This window comes from Jaculus jaculus, chromosome 7 (assembly GCF_020740685.1).
Source record: "Jaculus jaculus isolate mJacJac1 chromosome 7, mJacJac1.mat.Y.cur, whole genome shotgun sequence".
NCBI classification, from domain to species: domain Eukaryota; kingdom Metazoa; phylum Chordata; class Mammalia; order Rodentia; family Dipodidae; genus Jaculus; species Jaculus jaculus.
In genome coordinates, this window is record NC_059108.1 from 152,894,308 (window position 1) to 152,918,660 (window position 24,353).

The 24,353-nt window shown below is 41.9% G+C and overlaps 1 protein-coding gene across 4 annotated transcripts in view; it reads right to left on the reverse strand.

Moving 5' to 3' along the window:
* The window catches only part of Vrk1 (VRK serine/threonine kinase 1), a 116,753-nt gene that overhangs the window by 57,336 nt on the left and 35,064 nt on the right, over positions 1-24,353 (reverse strand). For 3 of the 4 annotated variants that reach the window (XM_045155467.1, XM_045155468.1, XM_045155470.1), the window contains exons 2-3: positions 9,464-9,628; positions 800-855 (exon numbers count right to left, since the gene is read on the reverse strand). In XM_045155467.1, the coding sequence (XP_045011402.1) occupies positions 800-855; positions 9,464-9,623 (216 nt within the window). In that variant the 5' untranslated portion in view covers positions 9,624-9,628. Of the gene's footprint in view, positions 1-799; positions 856-9,463; positions 9,629-12,507; positions 12,524-24,353 lie in introns of those variants that run through there. The other variant, XM_045155469.1, reaches the window with a different exon arrangement.

Sequence of the window (24,353 nt, forward strand, 5' to 3'; positions counted from 1 at the left end):
AAGGGGGGGGGGGCTGGAGACATGGCTTAGTGGTTATGGCACCTGCCTGGGAAGCCTAAGGATCCAAGTTCAACTCCCTAGAACCCACATAAGCCAGATGCACATGGTGGCACATACATCTCAAGTTTGTTTGCAGTGGCTAGAGACCCTGGAGGCCCCATTTTCTCTCCCTCTCTGTCTATCTCAAATAAAATATTTTAAGAAAAATTTTAAAAGAGTAATTAAAACTTCTTTTAGTTCATCAACCTGAAAATGGTCCTAGCTATTTAATGCACTTCTGTCCCAGAGGATGACACCAGCCTCTACGCCCTGCAAGCAATCCCAGCCTCCGAACAGCAGAAAGGGCTCAGCAAACACAGAACTGACCCTCAGCTCATTGAGCAGGGAGGGGAAGGAAACCGAGAAAAGGCACCGTGGAAAGAGTTGGCCAGGAAGTCCAAGTAAATGCAAAACAAAACACAATGCAACTACCCTGGCAGGGTTCAGTCGTGCAGGATATAAATGAAGAGCATCTTGTCTAGGGTAAACAGCCAAGATAAAAGAGCTGACTATTGCTAGTCCACCTCTGCTACCTCTGTGCTCTCACGCACGTGTCCCCAAGTGATGCCACTCCAGTTCACAGGAGAGCACACTTTCTGAACTCAAGTTATTTGAAACTAAAAGGCTACTTTTGTGTCTCATTAAATATTTATTGAAAATTTAATGTCTTATGGTTTAATTAATTCTAGTTATCAAAAGATGTTTTGCACAATAAATACTAACATACTATGAAAAGAAAAAAATTAATGAAATTTCTTACCACTTTTACAACACAGGGTGCATCACTGCCAACCGATTTAGAAGAATTAGTATCAGCTGTTTGAACAAGTAAAATATTTAACATCAGAACAAGTAGCATTAATTATAAATTTTTATATCACTATTTAAATCTATCTGTACCTCTTGACAGAAAATTTCAATTCATAAAATATGTTTCAGGATCCTATTACAGTATACTTCATCTATTCTAAAAGACGTTTTTTGCATGTTTAACATGTTGAAATTAGAACGCATCTTAAACTTTTTGATTTCTTCAATTTGGTCATCCATTAACTACAGAAAACCCAAGTTACACAAAATTGTTTCTTTAACTCAAAAGTACTATAGTGTTTGATATGCTTTTATTTATATATATCAACTTCCCTAGAGGATGATAATTGGTGTAATTTCTTGTATCTAACAAACTATCCTTTTAGGAAAGAAGATCAGAAGGGCAAGAAAAGGAGCTGCAAAACAAAAAACCACTAGTTTGGTAAAAAATTCTCAGCCAGATCAGTCCTTCAGGGCACTGGCAGGAGAAACTTTTAACTACTTTCCAGAATAACCACATATGGCTGTTTGTATTTCATGCAGATAAAACAACGTAACTCAGATAGACTTAAGAATACAAAACTTAGCCGGGCGTGGTGGCACATGCCTTTAATCCCAGCACTTGGAAGGCAGAAATAGGTGGATTGCTGTGAATTCGAGGCCACCCTGAGACTCCAAAGTGAATTCTAGGCCAGCCTGGGCCAGAAGTGAGACCCTACTTCAAAAAACCAAAAAAAAAAAGAATACAAAACTGCCCATATTCATTAACAAATATTTACCAAATACATGATGCCATCTTCTCCACAACAGGAACTTAGTGAAAGACCCCCTTCCACCCCAAAGCCCCACTCTGAGTGACGCGAAGCAAAGCGTATGTCAGACAACAAGGGTAATGGAGGAGATGGAAAAAATAAAGATTAGGGCAGAATTAAAGAAATAGAAACCCCTCAAAAAAAATTATAAAAATCAATGAACCTAAGAGTTGGTTCTTTGAAAGGATAAACAAGATAAACACTTAGAAAATCTGAATAAAATAAAGAGGAAGAGACACAAATTAAGAAAAAGTCACCATTACAACAGTTACCAAACAAATTCAGAAAATCCTAAGAACATACTTTAAGAACATATACTCCACTAAGTTTAAAAATCTGAAAGAAATGGGGCTGGAGAGATGGTTTAGTGGTTAAGATGTTGCCTGTGCCCATTCTCTTGCTCGCTCGCTCTCGCTCTCTCTCTCTCTCTCTCTCTCTCTCTCTCTCTCTCTCTCAAAAGATAAAAATAAAGAAGAATCTGAAAGAAATGGATAATTTCCTAAATTTATATAACCTACCAAAATTGAATCAAGATGAGATACACCATTTAAATAGACCTACAAACAAGCACAGAGATCCAAGCAGTTATTTAAAAAAAAAAGAAAGAAAGAAAAGAAAAGAAAAGAAAATCTCCCAAGCCGGGCGTGGTGGCTCAGGAGGCAGAGGTAGAAGGACAGCCATGAGTTCAAGGCCACCCTGAGACTACACAGTAAATTCCAGGTCAGCCTGAGCTAGAGTAAAACCCTACCTCGAAAACCCAAAATAATAAAAAAATCTCCCAACTAAAATAAGTCCAGGCCCAGATGGATTCACTGCTAAATTTTACCAGTCCATCATGGAAGAACAAACACCAATACTTCTCAAACTTTTCCACAGAATAGAAAAGGAAGGAATTCTACCAAACTCCTTCTATGAAGCCAGCATCACCCTGATGCCAAAACCAGACAGATAGAAAAGCAGAAAATTACACAACACTCTCCCTCATGATCATAGATGCAAAAATTTTGAACAAAATATTGGCCAACAGAATATAAGAATATATCAAAAAGACCATTCACCCCAACCAAGTAAGCTTTAACCCAGAGATGCAGGAATCGTTCAACATACACAAATCAGTAAATAAAATAATATACTATATAAATGGAATGAAGGACAAAAATCACATGATTACCTCAATAGACACTGAAAAGGCATGACAAAATCCAAGGAACACATCAACATAATAAAGGCTGTTTATGACAAACCTACACCCAACATAATATTAACTGGGGAGCAACTTGAAGCTTTTCCACTAAAATCAGGAACAAGACAAGAATATCCACTATACCCACTTTTATTTAATACAGTAATAGAAGGCTTAGTTATAAGGTAAGAGACAAACATAAAAGGGATACAAATTGGAAAGGAAGAGATCAATATGAATGATCTATACATAAAGGACCCTAAAGGCTCTACAGCAAACAGTTAGAGCTGATAAACACTTTTAGCAAGTAGCAGGACGCAGGGTGAACACACAGAAATCAGTAGCTTCCTACACACTAACAACAAGCATGCTGAAGAACTCAAAAGAATCTCCCATTCACAGTTGCCTCCAAAGAAAAACAGAGTATAACAGAATAAAACTAACCAAGGAAGTGAAGATCTCCACAATGAAAACTTTAAAGCACTCAAGAAAGAAATTGCAGAAGACATTAGGAAATGGAAAGACATCCAAACCAATATTGTGAAAATGTAAATCTTACCAAAAACAATCTACACATTTAATGCAATCCCCATCAAAATTCCAATGGCATTCTTCACTGAAATAGAAAAAATCCTAAAATTCACTTGGAAGCACAAGAAGTCTCGAATAGCCAAAACCATTTTGAGCAACAAAAATAAGGCTGGTGGTATCACCATACCCAATTTTAAGCTATACTATAAAACCATAGTAACAGAAACAGCATGGAACTGGCACAAAGGCAGATACGTACATCAATGGAACAGAACAGAGGACCCAGATATAAATCCAGGCAGCTACACCCATCTGATTTTCAACAAAAATGCCTAAGACATTCATTGGAGAAAAGACAGTCTCTTTAACAAATGGTGCTGGGAAAACTAGATATTTATATATAGAAGGATGAAAACAGATGCATGTCTCTCTCCCTGTACAAGAATCAAGTCCAAATAGATCAAAGACCTTAATATTAGACCCGAAACTCTAAAACTGCTAGAGGAAAAAGTAGATGAAACACTTTTCAACAGATTAGCATAGGCAATGACTTTCTGAATATAACCCCAGTTGCTCAGGAAATAAAACCACTAACAACCACTGGGAGTTCATGAAATTAAAAATCTTTTGTACAGCAAAGGACTCTGTAAATACAGCAAATGGCAGCCTACAGAATAGGAGAAAACCTTTGCTAGCTACACATCTGACAGAGGGTTAATATCTAGGCTATACAAAAACCTCAGAAAACTAAATAATAAGAAATCAAACAACCCATTTAAAAACTGGACCATGGAACTAGAAAGTTCTCAAAAGAAGAAATATAGATGGCATATGAACATCCCAGGCATAAGGACTCATCGCACTACCTTAGAGATACGTGCTCAACCATGTTTATTGCTGCTCTGTTTACAGGAGCTAGGAAATGGAACCAGCTTAGATGTCCCTCAACTAATGAATGAATAATGAAGATGTACATTTATACTATGGAGTTCTCTTTGGCAGTAAAGAAAAATAAAATTATGAAATTTGCAGGGAAATTGATGGATCTAGAAAGGATTATACTAAGTGAGGTAATCCAGGCCCAGACAGCCAAATGCCACGTTTTCTCCCTAGCTACAAATGTGTAGACTTGTATGTGAGTTGAAATAAAAATCAGTAGCAGAGGGCCAGGAAGCTCGAGAAGGGCAAAAAGGAGGTAGGAGAGGGGAGGACTTAAGGGAATGGTATTGTACGTATGTAAGCAGATGAACAGATTACTAGGAGTGGAATGGACTAGGTGAGGCTCTGGGAAAGACTGAGTAAAAGTAGGGTTGGAGGAGGGTTAATCAAAATCTAAGATGTTATGAATAAGCCATATGGAAACCTACTTTTTTGGATAATAGCACATCCAGAAGCCATAGACTGTTACTAGAAAATTTTCAGTTCCAGGGATAAGATACCTTTCAGGGAGCTGTTGCCCAGAGAGGTCCCTGCTGCCCCCAAAAGACTCCACATGCCTGAGCTGCAAGATCACTGAGAAATCAAGCTGGAGCTGAGCTGAAAACCTCCTCACTATAGACTAGTTGACAGAAATACGAAAAAAGCTTCACTGCATGCAACCCTATGGGAGACAGAATTCATCAGCAGTGAAAACAGTAGAAGCAAGCCTTAAGGTTGGCCAGCTAGGCCAAATGACCCAACAGGTGCAATAGTGGCATGCCTGTTATAGGGGATACCAACTACTCTCTAAATGGGTTAGAGGCCTGCTCCATGGGAGGGAATACATACCAGGTACTGATACCTAAAAGCCCATGGCAAGCTGAGCATGGTGGCGCACACCTTTAAGCCCAGCACACGGGAGGCAGAGGTTGGAGGATCACTGTGAGTCTGAGGCTACCCTGAGAATACTGAGAATACTGAGTGAAGTCCAGGTCAGCCTGGACTAGAGTGAACGAAACCTTACTTCAAAAAAACAAAAGCCCATGGCAGGTGTGGTGGTTTGATTCAGGTGTCTCCCATAAACTCAGGTGTTCTGAATGCTAGGTTCCCAGCTGATGGAGATTTGGGAATTAATGCCTTCTGGAGGCAGTGTATTGTTGGGGACAGGCTTATGGGTGTTATACCCAGTTTCCCCATGGCAGTGTTTGGCACACTCTCCTGTTGCTATTGTCCACCTTATGTGAGCCAGGGGATGATGTCCACCCTCTGCTCATGCCATTGTCTTCACCTGCCATCGTGGAGCTTCCCCTCTTGCCTGTAAACCAGAGTAAACCTCTTTTTCCCACAGGCTGCTCTTGGTTGGGTGATTTCTATCAGCAATGTGGACCTGACTGCAACAGCAGGGGAGATCATGAGCCCTAGAAGTGTAATGCCTGTTCTTGTCTACTTAAACGCATACACTATGTTCACCAAACTGCCCTGTAAGCACTTTACTTAATGTTCATACCCATATATTAATGGTATTTTCACTTTTGCTTTGAGAAGCTTCTCTTTTCGGATGGTGGTGACCACTGGGGTGGCCCATAGTGGCTCCACAGTGCTGAGAAGTGACAGATGAGTCTTTAGAACTGACATCTCTATCACGCCTTCCAAGGCTCAAGGACCATTGCAGAAGAGGTGGAGGAAATAATGTAAGAGCCAAAGGAAGGGTATAGGACTCCTTATGATGCAGTCATTCACACACAAACTGGCCTTGATATCCATAACCTCGCAGTGCCTGGCACTGCCTTCACAAGACCTTCCTAATAGGATGAAAAGATGATGACATCAAAGTAATGGAGAGAGGAAGGGGATATGATGGAGAATGGATTTGTAAAGGGGAAAGTGGGGGAAGGTAAGGAATTTTTATGGCTTATTGTCTGTAATTATGGAAGTTGTCATTAAAAACAGAGTTAAGGGCTAGAGAGATGGCTTAGTGATTAAGCGCTTGCCTGTGAAGTCTAATGACCCCGGTTCGAGGCTCGATTCCCCAGGACCCACGTTAGCCAGATGCACAAGGGGGCACACGCATCTGGAGTTCGTTTGCAGTGGCTGGAGGCCCTGGCATGCCCATTCTCCCTCCCTTCCCCTCCCTCCTTCCCTTCCTCCCTCTCTCTCTCTCTCTCTGTCTTTCTCTCTGTGTCTCTCTCTCTCAAATCGATAAATTTTTTTTAAAATGAACAAAAAAATTTAAAAGAAAAAAAAAAACAGAGTTAAGACATGCGTGTTTCCAGGGTTTGGCCTAAGCAACCAGGGAGCAGCACACGCTACTTACTCCCAGGAGAAACCGCAGGGTAGCATCTCTTCCCTACCTGGTGGTAAGCTTTTGGGAACTTTCAGCAAGTGTGGCCTAACCAGTAGGTCACTAGCTAAGCCCCTTTAAAAGTGACAGTTCAAAAAAAAAAAAATGTAGAAAGAAAGAGACAGTCTGCTGCTAATTTTGACCCCTGTCCTCTGCTTCCTAGCCTACTGCACTGGAGCGGCTGTCCTGAGCCACACAGTACTGCCACCATCATGTTCTGCTCAAGTGCATGGTTTGCTTCTCAAAGCAAAGATACACCAAACTGCTGAAACTATGAAGCAAAATAAATCCTCCCTCCCTCAAGTTGTTTCTGACAGGCATCTTGGCCACAGCAACACAAGTGACTAATACAGATGTAAACAGGCAGTCCAAGTTAGGGACTGTTGCAGTCAGGTTCACACTGCTGGTAAAAATCACCCAACCAAGAGTAGCTTATGGGGAAAAAAAAAAAGGTTTATTTTGGCTTACAGACTCCAGGGGAAGTTCCATGATGGCAGGGGGAAACAATGGCATGAGAAGAGAGTAGGCATCACCTCCTGGCCAACGTAAGGTGGACAACAGCAATGGGAAAGTGTGCCAAACACGAGCAAGGGGAGCTGGCTATAACACCCATAAGCCTGTCCCCAACAAGGCACTGCCTCCAACAGGCAGTATAATCCCCAAATCTCCATCAGCTGGGAACATAGCATTCAGAACACCCAAGTTCATGGAGGACTTGAATCAAACCACAATAGGGACATACACAGACAACAGTTGAGAACACTGTTCAGTGTTAAAAGTATGTCCTACACACACAAGGCACTAGGTGCAGTCTTCGCCATAGGGAAACAAGAAGACAATTTATTTAAAGCCCTGAGACTGGGAGAGATCCTTTGGGGAATGAATATTGACCAGCACCTCATAAAATCATGACCTTGAAGAAACATGGGCATTTCCCTGTTCACTGACCAGTACATGCTGCTAAGAGATGGAGGCATTTCAATGCTCACCAACAGAGGGGTGAATACGTACAGAAAATACGGTCAATAGCATGCAACAGTGTTATGATTTGATCATACTCTAAAGGGCTCTTTTGTTTAAAATTTGGCCTCCAGGGCTGGAGAGATGGCTTAGGGGTTAAGCACTTGCCTGTGAAGCCTAAGGACCCAGGTTCGAGGCTCGCTTCCCCAGGTCCCACGTTAGCCAAATGCACAAGGGGGCGCACGCGTCTGGAGTTCGTTTGCAGAGGCTGGAAGCCCTGGCGCGCCCATTCTCTCTCTCTCCTTCTCTCTTTCTCCCTGTGTCTGTCACTCTCAAATAAATAAATAAATAATGAACAAAAAATATTTAAAAAATTTGGCCTCCAAATGATGGCACTGTTGAGAGCTGGTAGAAACTTATGAAGCGAGGTTTGGTGGAAAGAAATTAGGACATCAGGGGCTTGCCCTTGAAAAGTATTGGACCCCAGCCTCTTCCCTCTCTTTTTGCCTCTAGGCTGCCATGAGGTGAGCTTTGATGCTTTGATGCATACCATACTGTGATGCTGTTTCTCACCTCAAGCCTCAGAACCACAGAGCCTACCAGCCACACACGTGAGTCAAATGTTTTTATCTGCTGCTCTTTCTCTAGGGCATGTTGACACAGTGACATAAGTTCATTAACACAACAGAATAGAATTCTTATTAAAAGGAGGAAGTGGTCCTAGAGAACAGAAAGCTAGTCACAGGACAATGCTGCACAACTATAACCAAGCAAAGGTAGTGATGTGTTCACAGTGGCGGCTCCCAACGCCTGGGAAAGAGGACGAGGAATTCCTAACCAACAGGAGTAATTTCATTTACACAAGATGAACAAGTTCTCGAACCTATAATTCAACACAGTACCTGTACTTAACACGGTACATTGTTAACCTATAGTATTTGTTAAAAGAGACCCCAGGTATATTATAAGATAGGAAGAGGGGGAAGACAAGGGGTGGGGCAGGAAAGGATGATAACTCTCAGAGGTGATGGATAGACTTATTGCCTCAGTTGTGGAAATGAGTTTATAAGTCACAGACATCAAAACATTAATTATAGAAGCTGTTGTATAGCAATTATATCTCAATAAACTTACTAAAATGTTTTTGAGGCTCAATATAAAAAGGTAAAATATTTTAATAATTTATGTAGAAATGATTTATGTTGCATATAGTGTTCAAATAAAATATATCATCAAAATTTTAAAACACAAGCCGAGTGTGGTGGTGCACACCTTTAATCCCAGCACTGAGGAAGCAGAGGATTGTTGAGAGTTCAAGGGTACCCTGAGACTACAGAGTGAATTCCAGGTCAGCCTGGACTAGTGTGAGACCCTACACCTGGGGGGAGGGGATATTTTTTAAAGCATATCATATATCAAGATAAGAGACAAAAGCCGGTCATGGTGGTGCACGCCTTTAATCCCAGCACTCGGGAGGCAGAGGTAGGATGATCGCCATGAGTTTGAGGCCACCCTGAGATGGCAGAGTTAATTCCAGGTCAGCCTGGACTAGAGTGAGTCCTTACCTCGAAAAAACCAAAAAAAAAAAGATAAGAGACAAAGGGCAGCTTGATGGCTGAAGCACAGATTTTAAGGAGATAAGAAGGATGGAAATAAAAAGGAAGAGCAAGTTGGGAAACAAAAGCAGCTGATATGAATCATATATTCTACAATGATCAAATGGTGTGTTCTAGGTCTACATGAGGGACACAGTTCTGCTTAATCACATGACATCGGGTGGACCGCAGATTAGGAACATTGGCAAAGCTCACAAATGAGCAAGCACTTTCCTAAGTGCGGACTGGAGACTGGAATACATCAGGCACTTACCCAGATATATACAGCCAAAGCCACCTTGGCCAATGGGCAGCCCCAGCTTCCACTCCTTTTTTGCCATGTCAGTTATCACCTCCCCCGCTGCGAAGTGCTCGGCAAGCTGCCGCTCGGCAGGGCCCCGTCTTCGAGCCTGAGCTCCTTTCACACGAGGCATTTTCACTGGAACGCAAAACACAGCGGCGCTCACAATCTCAGAAGTGCTCAAACCGTCCCCTACAGAAGGCGTCTACGTGACACATGCTGCTCCCATCCCAAAACTCAAGTGAGGGCCACCTGCTAATTCTAGACCATAACAGTTCAAACCTATTTAATTATCTTGTTTTGAAGGAAACAATAAATAAAAAGTCTGTTAGTCTGGGACATAATTGCATAAATAGTTCAATTTTAACAACAGACATGCTAAATATATACAAATACATATACAAAAATATATACAAACTGTATTAGACTGGAAATTGTTAGAAAACAATGACCCATTATTACAGCACATATACAAATCCCACATATGTAAATAAAGATGTCTTATTAATTTACTGGGCATTTTTAAATTTAACTTTTCCCTAGAGAATACTTAGTGCACCTCCATAATCTCACACTTCTTATGGTAAAAATGCACCTTCTCAGCTAATGGTATTTCTTCCTGTCAACTATCTCTCAGTCTGTGAGCTTTAATCCAGGGTAAAGTCTTGCTCAGCTAAACTACACATAGTGCCAACCATGGTAACCCCAACTCAAAGCAGCACATGAGACTAACTTCTGCACCCATGGTGGGAGAGCAGTGAAGGAAGCGTGGAGATGCACATGGTTCTAAACAGGAATGGGGATTTCTTAAGAATTGTATCCACTACCACAGTAACCTTCTAGTTGATTTGTGGGCTAACCCACAGACTTCCAGAACACTACACAAAAACAAATCAACAGCTCTAAAGACAGACATCAGGGCACCTGGGCCACACCCACAACTAACTGAACACAAAGGACTACTGTTGTAGACCTCAGCCACGGAAGCGCCTTGTCCCACACAGTTGTAGTACACAGAAAATATCCCTTCAGAAAAACACTTATCAAACAGTATTAGCTATATAAAAATAAAATAAAAAGCCGGGCATGGTAGCGCACGCCTTTAATCCCAGCACTCGGGAAACAGAGGTAGGAGGATCACCGTTGAGTTCAAGGCCACCCAGAGAATACAGTGAATTCTAGGTTAGCCTGAGCTAGAGTGAGACCCTGCCTCGAAAAAACAAGAAAAATAAATAAATAAATAAATAAAATTTTTCTGCTGGTTGTGGTATTGACAGGGGATCAGATAACGTTGTTAGATAGTTTAGTGGCTGGGCACCAAAAGTAAAAAGCATTTCAGTGAAAATGCCTTAAGTCTGCCCTTGAAACCTCCACTTTAAGAGAAGGCTCTCTTCTCTCCTTGTCTCTGGATTAAAGGAGTTCCCTAGATCTGTTTTTCCATAAATATCCTGAGCCTCTCCCAGGAAGGGTGTGCCCCTTTCCTAAGATCTAAACTGATCCTAGCACTGTGGTTGGCTAAGCTCAGCCCCAAAACTTGGCACCATGAAGGCCTCTTCCAGAGCCTGCCCCTTGAATCCACACCATCAGCTCTCAGACTCACAGCGTTTCAGGGTGAAGCCCACCACGCTAAGATTATACACAGATCCTTCCAAGGTGGGCACGCCTGGTCTTTGCCAGCTGCTCGCCTCTCCTGAACGCTCAGGCCCGTCCCAGAAGCCTCCCGCTGGCACGGAGACCAAACTCGCGGCGTGTATTACAGCCCGCTGCTGTCTCTGCTTTATGCTTAGCTGCTGTCGTCATCACTCCACATCAATGCTCATCAGCATGTACGCATAGGTAAACATACAGTGCAGTTCTAGCCACAGTTTCAGAGCTCCACCAGGGCCCTTGGAATGATGCCTCAGAGAATAAGGGAGAGCTACTGTAATTAGATGATATCCTTAATCTATTATCTCCTTGCATCCTTAAAAATGACAAATATGGGCTGGAGGGATGGCTTAGCGGTTAAGGCATTTGCCTGCAAAGCCAAAGGACCCAGGTTTGATTCCCCAGGACCCACATTAACCAGATGCACAAGGAGGCACATGCGTCTGTAGTTTGCTTATAGTGGGCTGGAGACCCTGGTGGGCCTTTCTCTCACTCTCTCTTCCCTCTTTCTCTGTCGAATAAGTAAATAGATAAATACAAAATATCAAAAAAATGCTTATCTTTTATGAAAAGTATCTAAATAACTACACAAGCCTTTCTATTTTCCTACAGTCATTTAACCAAAAAAACGCCTGGAAACAATACCCAACTCAGTCAAAAGCATTCCAGGTGCATGGACTAATTCTTGAGACACTAGCTCCATTAAAGGAGACCAGGCTCTTTGATTGCTCTGGTCTAGAGCTGAGACTCTTTGTTTTATTTACTTATTTCACAGAGAAAGAAGAGGAGAGAGAGAGAATGGGTGAGCCAGGGCCTCCAGCCACTGCAAACGAACTCCAGACACCTGTGCCCCCTTGTACATCTGGCTAACGTGGATCCTGGGGAATGGAACCTGGGTCCTTTGGCTTTGCAGGTAAGCACCTTAACCACTAAGCCATCACTCCAGCCCCCAAGCTGAGACTCTTTAATACAAGCTTGGAACATCCTGTCACTCAAAACCTACCCATGTTTATGTCCAACACACTTAAGGAGAGAGCTTGGACAGTGCTCCCATGGAGCAAGGTTGGTCAATTTGAGCAAATAAAAGATAACCACACAAAACAACCACAATTCATGGTAATAACCACAATGGATTGAAGCAAATAAAATGGGTAAATGTAAGAACTCATAAAGGAAAACCTAAGTGGATAAGTACTGAATAACAGGAAACTACTCCATGATAAAATGTGGTGAATAAAGAAAGAGAAAGAACCAAGCATTTATTCTTTCTTTCCTATGAATTATACCACTGGGTCATCACACAGAGGATGACTTAAGAAATGTCTTCCTACAGAAATGTTTTCTGTCAAGCCAGGCGCAGTGGCATATACCTTTAATCTCAGCACTTGAGAAGCAGAGGATAAGATGGCTGTGAGTTCGAGGCCATCCAGAGACTACATAGTGAATTCAGGTCAGCCTGGACTACAGTGAGACCCCACCTTGAAAAAAAACAAAAAAAAAGTTTTCTGTTGATACAAATATGATTTTGGGTTAGCAACATTGTCACCAATTCCATCTGCACACAAATCAAAAGGCCTAGGCATTAAACATTAAGACACGAAAGATACCTATTTGCTTCCTGATCAAAGAACATACCTGTGAGGGAGTCATGCCAAAAAAAAACAAGCATGAAGAAACTGAATCTGGTCTAGCTACCAACATGTAACAGGAAAGTAGAACAAACAAAGGAATGCAATCAGCAAACTTGGGGAAACTCAGAAGGACAGACAACCCCGGTCCTTCTCAAAGAAAGGGAGGGCATGGAAATGCGGCAGAAGAGAAGCTACACATTAGTGCAGTGCCTGGGCAGGGGACATAAAAGCAAAGCACCTGCTACACACACACAGGTGATGGTGCCATCATGAAGCCTGTCGGTCTATACAGCACTGTAGAGAATCTTAAGAGCTGGAGGAATGGCTTAGTGGTTAAGGCCTTTAGCTGCTAAGCCGTCTTCCCCAGTCCCAGGTTTTACTTCTCAACAGAGATGATGTGCATGAGAATACTTTATAATTCATTTAAGTGTGTATTTTAAAGTTTTCTGTAGTGTGTAATTGTTGGACCCTGAAAGGCCCAGGCATGAGGCCTAGTGGAACTTCCTGAGCCTAGCTAAAGTTTGGCAACCTGTCTCTGGCCAGCTAAGACTCAGCAAGACGCCTAATGGCTTCTGGCCTGCTACCTCCGCATGGCAACTGTAATTACCATTTCAATAGTTAAAGTTTACTATTGGCCCTTACCTCTTCCCCCATCCTAAAATCCCTGCCTTCATCCCCAACATGATGTAAGCAACTGCTCAGAGTAATAAAGCGAGTTGTTTTTGTGAGTTCCTGCATCGAAAAGACTCCCGACTCAGTGTGGTTTTTCTCCGGTGGCCAGGAGAGGTTTCTGAGTCGTCGACATTCATCGTCCTCCTCAATCTCTATGGAGGAACCAGCCGGCCTGGTCCTTCCCTCAGCACTACCTGACCGGGAAGGAGCCTGGCATCTGGCGCCCAACGTGGGGCTCTGGGACCCCAGCAAACTAGTGCACCCCATGAGAGGCAGTCGTTGAGGAGGTACTTGGTGTGTGCGGGTGAGCATACCCTCATGAGTTAGGAGGCAGTCTTCATATTTAGTGCACTAAACTTTGCTTCTATAACCTGTACTTGTCGACATCTCTTCGTTCCCTTTCTCTTCCCCTTCACCTTCGGTTTGCTGGCGGCTTTTGTATTTCTAAAGGCTTGTGCTTCTCTCTCTCTCTCTGCTTGGGCCTGTGAAGGCAGGCCAGCTTTGTCTGTCATTATGGAACTTCCCCTGGATCTGTAAGCTTCAATAAATATTCCTTCATCCATAACTGTACCTGGTCTGGAAGTTTATCTCAGCAAACCTAAAGCTGTCTGATGAGCTGAGATGAACCTGACCATGTGGATGTTAATCTTTTGGAACCTCTGCTTTAAAAAAATAGACATAAACTTGATGCTTACAACTAAAGGTGTCTTCTGGAGTGGTAAGCCAAATTTTATGGACTATTCAGATGAAAGTTTAAAAATTCTAAGTACAGACAGCATTAAACTTCGAGGCTTAGCTTATAAGCTTTGTAAGAGGAAAGAAAGACTACAAGGGAAATTCGTCGGAACTGGGCTACTGGCATAACGGCTGGCTACGTCCTGCTGCCCAGGCCCAGAGAGTTTAATCAAGGTTAAATTTGTAATAGACTGATATGCTTTGCTAGAGATATTGGATTAAAAAATTTAATATTTGTTTTTTCTTTGTTTTGGTTTTTCAAGGTAGGATTTCACTCTAGCCTAGGCTGATCTGAAATTCCCACCTCAGGGTGGCCTAGAACTCATGGTAATCCTCCTACCTCTGCCTCCCCAGTGCTGGGATTAAAGGCATACACCACCACGCCCGGCTAAGACGTAAGATTTTAAGCTAAAAAAAATCTCAAGCAAGTTAAAATTACAGGCACTGAGACAAATTTTAGGTTATGATGGTTAGTTTACATTGTTTTAGTCTCTCCTTGCTATTTCCTTATACCAGTTAAAAATGTTTACTCTATGCCTTTAAGTGTTTAATTTGTTTAATTTTACAGATCTTAATATCTTAAATTGGTCAAGACTGTGGAGACCTTTAAAATTAAACTAAGTACAGTTTATAATATATGATAGTTTTAAATCTATTGGGAGCCAGGGGGGACATTTGGTAATTTAAATAGATGGCTCCCCTCCTGGCAGCTTGCGCCTGACCCTCCCCTACTGGGAAATGGCGGGCAATCCACTTTCTAGGAGACTGACACGTGGCCCCCTTGGACTGACCCAGGTGGGGACAAGGGAGACATCCGCCATCTCGTGGTGACTGGGTTCACTGACCTTTTCCCGCGCCTACTGGGCATTGGCACATGCCGGAAAAAAAAAAAAATCTAAACATGCCATTAGTTATATGCTTCAATGTTTCGCCACTCTTGGGCTGCCTGATCAAATTAAAACAGATAATGGTCCCTACTTCGTAAGCAAGGCCTTTGTAGATTTTCTCCAGACCTGAAAAATCTCACATTCCACAGGCATCCCATACAACCCCTGGGGCCAGGCTATTATTAAAAGATATAATCATGGGCTGGAGAGATGGCTTAGAGGTTAAGCGCTTGCCTGTGAAGCCTAAGGACCCAGGTTCGAGGCTTGACTCCCCAGGACCCATGTAAGCCAGATGCACAAGGGGGCACATGCGTCTGGAATTCGTTTGCAGTAGCTAAAGGCCCTGACATGCCCATTTTCTCTCTCCCTGTATCTGCCTCTTTCGCTGTCTGTAGCTCTCAAATAATTAAATAAAAATATTTTTAAAAAAGATATAATCAAACTCAAGTCTCAATTACAAAAACAAAAGGGGGAATCCTTACCCCCACACGACCAACTAAAAAGGGCCTTATTTACCCTAAATATTTTAATTTATTCTAACAATTTATAATGTGTGATGGTTATAAATCTACTGGGCTCCAGGGGTGGAATATGATAATTTAAATAAATGGCCCCCAATATATTCAACTGTTTATCTTAAGGTGTGATGGTGGGTTTCAGATTTCAATCTAAAGATATACAAAGTGTGCCTAGCAGGAGTTCCTAAAATGTGTTGTGGTTTTTGGCTTTAGGCTGTACTTTTAATGTCTAACTATCCTTCATACTCACAGCTTTAAAGTAGTTCCTGAGAAAGTTCAACCTGTACCTCCCTTTAAGATCTTGGGCTTGATCCTTACCATAGATATATACATAGATACCTGTTAGATGCTCTCTATATAGGGTTAAAAGTTAAAACTCGTTTGGAGTGTCATGTAGATTTTCAATGATTTGTGTTACTTCTAAAAATATATAATAACAGCTAACACCGTTGGGAAAACACATTAAGAGATATTTGGCACAATGATAATATTTCCTTAGATCTAATTCAGTTACATTCAGAGATTTTGTCTTTACAAAATAATCATCTTACTTTTGATACAGCTAAAGCTGCTGATGACTTAATATCTACTTTTAAGTCTGCCTTGCCTAGATAAAATTCTCACTTCTTGGATGGGAAACTTTGCTGCTACAGGTGTTTGTCTTTTGCTCATTCTGTGTCTGCTGCCCATACTCGTTAAATGCCTTTTAAGATCCTTTATGGATATCCATACAGAAATACATGTGATACAGCTACAGACCCGACCCCGGCTTCCTGAGACATTATCTTAAAGCCCCTGCAGAGGCTGGTAGTCAAAGACAGGTAAGATTCTCTCGAGTTAGGTCAACCTAAGACAGGGCATGAATGATAGAATTCATGTACCGATGACAGGCAAGGCCTAAATATCGTAGAGAACAACCTGAGACAGACACAGTCTTTCTACACCGAGGCCCGGAGGGGCCCGGTTCATAAAAAATAATAAATAAAAAGGGGGGAATTGTTGGGAGCCATTTTGGCTGGACTTGTATCCATAGCTCTGGGCTTTCCACAGCAACACTTTAGCAAAACTATAGCAAGGCTTTAGCAAAACTATAACACCTACAGTAGGCAAGATTATGTATATTCCGTGTCAGAAAGCTGTTCTGGCAGCAAGACATTAGCACCTACATGTAAGCAAGATTATGTATATTCAATGTTGGAAGCCATTTGGCTGGCTTTAATAGTCTTTTGTACTGAGAAGTAATTAAAATACAAAAACTCTGTAACAGAAAGGAGTTTTTTGATAGAAATTTATGTGAAGCTCATAAAATTTTTGTCCATGAGAAAACTTTGTAAAAAGAAAAAGACCCATTTGGGTACCAGTGAGAGACCTAAAATATTTGTCCCAACAAGGGGACACTGACAATCACTTCTCTAGGGAGTGTCCCACCCCTGAGGACTGTTCCTAAAATGGTCCTTCACCATGCTAAACTAACTCCCTCCCTTGCATAGGATTGCGGGCTTTGCCTCTGTGGCTAATTACAGTACAGTTGTCCATATGACCTAAAAAAGCTGCTCAGCCACCTTCCCCAACCCTGTCCAGCTTTTCCCAATGTTTCCTCTGGGCATTTGGGCCCCGCCTTCCCCTAATAATTCCCATATAGATGTGGGATACATTCATCCTTCCTTAGCACTTTTTTTTTTTAATTTATTTATTTGAGAGCGACAGACACAGAGAGAAAGACAGATAGAGGGAGAGAGAGAGAATGGGCGCGCCAGGGCTTCCAGCCTCTGCAAACGAACTCCAGACGTGTGCGCCCCCTTGTGCATCTGGCTAACGTGGGACCTGGGGAACCGAGCCTCGAACCAGGGTCCTTAGGCTTCACAGGCAAGCGCTTAACCGCTAAGCCATCTCTCCAGCCCCTCCTTAGCACTTTTAACACAACTGAGCCCAGTTCTCAAGGCTGCCCGCCTTCTGGAATGGCTTGTATTTGTGGAGGCGAGATGGCCTGTAACTTTCTGCCCACCAATTGGATGGGCCTTTGGGCCCCAGCCACCTTAATCCCAGATGTAGATATCATTCCTGGAAGCTAGCTTCACTGGCTGTGGTAGTCCTACAAAACAGGAGAGGACTAGACCTACTATCGAAAAGGGAGGCGTATGTTTGTTTTTACAGGAAAAATGCCACTTTTATGCCAATAAATAGGGAATCATCCAAAACAAGATTAAGAGGCTCCAGGAGGACTTGGAGAGGAGGCAAAGGGACCCCCAGGACAACCCGCTGCGGACGGGCCTACATGACTTCTTACTTTACCTCCTCCCTCTACCTGGTCCCCTCCCCCTCCTTCCCCTTCTCCTTATCCAGTCGGGCCTTGTGTAATTAACAAAATTACACAATTTATTCACCAGCAGCTAGAGGCAATAAAACTTCATCAGGTCGAGATATCACAGGCTGGCAACTCAGGAATTAAGTTCCTCAGATGACCCACTGCCACCTCCCCTGCCCTCCATGTGACCAATGACAGGTAAGATCCCCAGAGGGGGACCACCTAAGACAGGCCATGGAGTGGGTACTCAGCGAGCTAAACACCTGGTACTCAATGACGGGTAAGATCCCCAGAGGGGGACAACCTAAGACAGGGGCCACGGTAACCAATGCTCTTACAAAAACAAAAGGGGGAGATGTTGGGCCCTGAAAGACCCAGGCTTGAGGCCTAGCGGAACTTCCTGAGCTTAGCTAAAGTTTGGCAACCTGTCTCTGGCCAGCTATGACTCAGCAAGACGCCTAATGGCTTCTGGCCTGCTACCTCCGCATGGCAATTGTAATTACCATTTCAATAGTTAAAGTTTACTATTGGCCCTTACCTCTTCCCCCATCCTAAAATCCTGCCTTCGTCCCCAACATGATATAGGCAAGTGCTCAGAGTAATAGAGAGCTGTTTCTGTGGGTTCCTACATCGAAAAGACTCCCGACTCATTGTGGTTTTTCTCCGTTGGCCAGGAGAGGTTTCTGAGTCAACCCCTAGGGAGGAACCAGCAGGCCTGGTCCTTCCCTTGGCACTACCTGACCAGGAAGGAGCCCAGCATGTAGAAATTTATCATTTTAATCATTTAAAAATTACTGCCTGGCCCATAATTAACAATCCCCACAGCGTCAAAACTGGGGACCTTATCACACGTAATGGGCTTGTCTTACCTTCATGATGATAACCATTCCTAGAGAAAAAATTTAACGCTTATTGATGATTTCCCATGAGCTGCTGGATTTTATTTTGCTAACATTATATAGAAACATAACTCATAAGCCTGACATGTACATATTAAACTTTTTTTTAAGTTAGGGTCTCACTCTAGCCCAGGCTGACCTGGAATGCACTATGTAGTCTCAGGGGGCTACAATCTCACGGTGATCCTCCTACTTCTGCCTCCTGAGGGCTGAGATTAAAGGTGTGTGCCTCCACACCCTTTAATGTTTTTGTTTTGAAATCAACATTATACTCACTTCACACACATGCAAAGTCCTTGCGAGTTTTTCTTTTCCCAAAATCAAAGATATTAAAGTAGCAAGTGAATGATCCAGTTCTTAAGTCTTGCAGATCTCAGTGGTGAATCTGACGACAGCAGTGCTGGTAAGAACTGTCACATTCATACTGCACGTACACGGTCGCAATTAAAGTCTGGCCGACAGCATGCCCACTTCCACATGCATCCATGAGCCAAAGGAAAATACACCACCACAAGACAGTGCAGGAGTAACAGCAGATTTATTTGCAAGAGCCACTGACTAGAATCCCACATGCCCATCGAGAGAAAAATGGGGAACAAGGGAGAAGTGGACAATTTAATAAGATGGATGAACCTCCTCAAACACTATGTTGAGTTAAAGAAGACACAAAATAGCATATTTTATGACTTTCATTGAACAAACTAACCACTGGTGACATCAGGTGACCACCAGTGTTGTGAACATCAGAACCTGGGCCTTGGCAACTGTAACAAGCTAGGGTCACCCACCCATCCTCAACAGGCCAATTAAGCAGATAAGTAATAGTGAAAAGCAAAGAAATATTTACTCAACATGGCCACAATGGGGAAAGGTTCAAAAAAGAGATTCAGTGTCACCCTCCCCCCATAATCTTTGGGACCCCAACATGAAGTTTAAATTTAAACAGAGGACACTGACCCAGTCCACTCCTGACACACTGTCAGCGCTGTGTATAGTCTCTTTTCAGGAGACAAGTTCCCCTCTGGCTGGAACCAGGCCTTTCCTTCTTCAAGCATGATATTTCTGGGGAAATTCCAATTCTTTGGCGACCTTGATTTCAATAGTCTGAGAGCTAATGAACAGGGCACAAGTGTCTCCTTAAAATTCCTTCATCTGCCAACTGTCAGAACCCCGAACCTCCCGAGAATGCACTTAGCCCCAGCAGCAGGGCATCCAGCACAGCAGGTCAGAACACCAGATTCACAGCACAACAGAAAGGGGGTCGAGAAGGGCACTCAGCATTGGTGAGATTTGAAGCCACCCCAAAAGGTAACAAGGCCGACTGACAAAAAGTCAGGTACACAGGCCTGCACTCAAAGTGCTAATAATCTCTCTTTCCATGTCAGGAAGGGTACGGTTTACATATTCGTGATTGTCTTTACCATTTTCAATTAAGTTGTATTTGGGGACTGGCTATTATTGCCTCTAATGCTTTTCCATTCATAGGGCCTTTGTCTTTTTCTTCTGTCATTATTGGGGTCAGGGACTAATTCAGACCCAGGCTAACCTGGAACCCATTTCAGAACAGAAATCTCAACCTCCCAGCAGACTGGTATAAGAGTAGAGCAAAAAACGCCCTTAGGGATTTTGGCTTTATAAGGTTATCTGTTTGTTTCAATCCCCAGACTTGCATACTCTGTGCTGGTTTTTAATTGAATGTGTCTATTGCTGAGTTGAATTTTAGAATTTTGCCAGTAAATTGCTCTACCCAATAGAACACTTGAATAGCAGGCAAATTCAACACCTAGGATTACTTGTACGGTTGGACTGGAGTACAAGAGCTACACACACTTGGCACCTTAAACTCCTACACTGAAGGAACATAAAGTTGGATTTCCAAGTATAAGAGCACCACAGATAGTTAGAAAACCCAAGCGCCAAATCAACTCAGGATGCACTACATTATAATACAAGAAACACAAAGAATCAAGACAATACAACCCCACCAAAACTATAAATCCATCAGAAGTACCCCCAATGAGACTGCTTTAGATGAAATGCCTGACAAAAATTTCAAAAAAAAAAACAAAAGATTTCATTTATACTCAAAGAAATCAAAGTACTCAAAGACAAAAACAAAGGAATTAAAGAAGAAAACAAACTCATGAAGGAATTCCAAGAGAACAAAGAAAACCATCTTAATGAAATAAGGAGGTCAGGGCTGGAGAGATAGCTTAGCAGTTAAGCGCTTTCCTGTGAAGCCTAAGGACCCCAGTTCAAGGCTCGATTCCTCAGGACCCACGTTAGCCAGATGCACAAGGGGGCACATGCATCTGGAATTCGTTTGCAATGGCTGGAGGCCCTGGCATGCCCATTCTCTCTCTCTCTCTCTCTCTCTCTCTCTCTCTCTCTCTTTCTGCCTTGCTCTCTGTGTCTGTCACTCTCAATTAAATAAATTAAAAAATGAACGAAAAAAATTTAAAAAAAAAAAGGAGGAGGTCATTACAAGAGTAAGGAAATAGAAATACTGGAAGAAGAAAAACAGGCAGAAACTCTAGCACTGAAAAGCACGGTCAAATAAAAACTATGGAAAGTCTCACCAGTAGAATGGAGTAAGGACACAACAGAATATCTAAACTAGAAGACCAGGTGGCAGATTGAATACAGTCCAACAAAGAGAAAGACAAGCTAATAGGAAGGTATGAATGGGAATTTCAAGATACTCAAGACACTATGAAAAGATCAAACATAAGAATCCAGGGTATACAAGAAGGAGAAGAATTCTAACCCATAGGCTTAGTAGGCATTTTCAACAAAGTCATAGAAGAAAACTTTCACTAAATTGGGAAAGAAATGCCAGTGCAGATACAGGAAGCTTTTACAACACTCAACAGACAAAACCTGGAAAGAACCTCTCCTCTCCATGTCATAACTAAACTATTAAACACACAAAACAAAGAAAACATATTGAAAGCAGTTAGAAAAAGCAAGTCACCCATAATAGCAAGCCCATAAGGATCACAGCAGATTACTCAACACAAACTTTAAAAGCCAGAAGGGCTGGCTGCAGTGGCACATGCGTTTAATCCCAGCATTTGGGAGACAGAGGTAGGAGGATTGCCGTGAGTTCGAGGCCACCCTGAGACTCCATAGTGAATTCCAGGTCAGCCTGGGCTAGAGTGAGACCCTACCTCAAAAAAAAAAAAAAAAAAAAGTAAAAGCCAGAAGGGCTTAGAACTATGTATTCCATGTTCTGAAAGACAACAACCAAGATTACTTTATCTCACAAAGCTATCTATCCAAATTAATGGAGAGATAAAGACATTCCATAACAAAAACAGGAATTTATGACAACTAAGCCAGCTCTACAGAAAATACTTGAAGGAATCCTTCAGACTGAAGAGAAAGCAAAGCATACACGTGAGGAAACAGGAAAAAATAAACCATACCCAAATAACAATCAAAACAAACGAGTAAAGAGAAATCAGAAAGCACTACAAAATAAGAAGAATGGTAAGAATAAATACATACCTTTCAATAATAACTCTTAATATCAATACCCTCAAGGTCCCAACCAAATGACACAGGCTTGCAGACTGGATTAAAAGTCAGGATCCTGCTGTTTGTTGCCTCCAGGAAACTCATCTCTCAATAAAAGATAGACACTGTCTGTCTTAGGGTGAAAGAATGGGAAAATGGTATTTTAAGCAAATGGGCCTAGGAAACAAGCAGAGGTTGCTATCCTAATATCTGACAGGATAGACTTCAAACCAATTATTTGTGAGGAAAGATAAAGAAATCATGCTATACTGATTAACACTCCAACAGGAGGCCATTACAATCCTAAACACAGATGCACCTAACATGGGGACTCCCAATTTCATCAAATAAACACTGAAGAAATCAAAAGGGAAATCAATAAATTCATAGAATCAAATGATGATGAGAATACAACATACCAAAACCTGTGGGACACAATGAAGGCAGTCATAAGAGGGAAAATTATAGCTCTAAGTGCCTACATTAAGAAATTAGAGAGTTCAAGTAAAGACTTTAATACTTCCCCTGAAGGCCTTAGAGAAAGAAGAACAAGGCAAACCAAAAATCAGTAAGTGGGAAGAAATGATAAAGATTGGGGCAGAAATTAATGAAATAGAAACCAAAAAAAGCAATTCTAAAAATCAATGAAACAAAGAGTTGGTTCTTTGAAAGGATAAACAAGATTAATAAACCCTTAGCTAATCTGACCAGGAGAGAGACAGAAGAGAGAAAAATTAATAAAATTAGAAATAAAAAGGCACTATTACAACAGATAACAAAGAAATGCAGAAAACCATAAGGACATACTTTAAGAATATATACATCTTTAAGTTTGAAAATCTGAAAGAAATGGCTGATTTCCTTGATTTATATGACCTACCAAAGTTAAATCAAGATGAGATAAACCGTTTAAACAGACCCGTGACAAGTACAGAGACCCAGGCTGTCATACAGTCTCCCAACTGAAAGCGCTCAGCCTAGAAGGACTCACGGGTGAATTTTTACCAGACCTTCATGGAAGAACTAACACCAGTGCTTGTCAAACTTTTCCATAAAATTGAAAGGGAAGGAATACTACCAAACTCCTTCTACAAAGCCAACATCACCCTGATACCAAAACCAGGCAAAGACAGAACAAAAAAAGAAAATTACAGACTACTTTCCCCCATGAACCTAGATGTAAAAATTCTCAACAAAATATCAGCAAACAGAATACAAGAATATATCAAAAGAGATCATTCACACGTAGGCTTTATCCCAGAGATGCAGGGATTGTTCAATATATGCAAATCACTAAATGTAATACACTATATAAACGGACTAAAGGACAAAAATCACATGATCATCTCAAGGGATGCAGAAAGGCTTCTGACAAAATCCAACACCCTTTCATGGTAAAAGTCCTCAAGAAACTGGGAACAGAAGGAACATATCTCAACATAATAAAAGCTATTTATGACAAACCTATAGCCAACATAATACTAAATGGGGAAAACTTAAAGCTTTTCCAATAAATTCAGGAATAAGACAAGGGTGTCCACTACCCCCACTTTTATTTAATATAGTACTAGAAGTCTTAGTTATAGCAATAAGGCAAGAGACACTCATAAAAAGGATACAAATTGGAGCCGGGCGTGGTGGTGCACGCCTTTAATCCCAGCACTCGGGAAGCAGAGGTAGGAGAACTGCCATGAATTCGAGGCCACCCTGAGACTACACAGTGAATTCCAGGTCAGCCTGGGCCAGAGTGAGACCCTACCTCAAGAAAAAATACAAAAAAAGAGGGGGGATACAAATTGGAAAGGAAGAGATCAAATTATCATTATTTACAGATGATATGATTCTATACATAAAAGACCCTAAAAACTCTACAAGCAAACTGTTAAGAGCTGATAAACACTTTCAGCAACATAGCAGGATACAAAATACACAGAAATCAGTAGATGTCCTACATACTAACAACAAACATGGGGAGGATGAGATCAGGGAATCTCTCCCATTCACAATTGCTTCAAAATAAATAAATAAATAAAGTACCTTGGAAACCTAA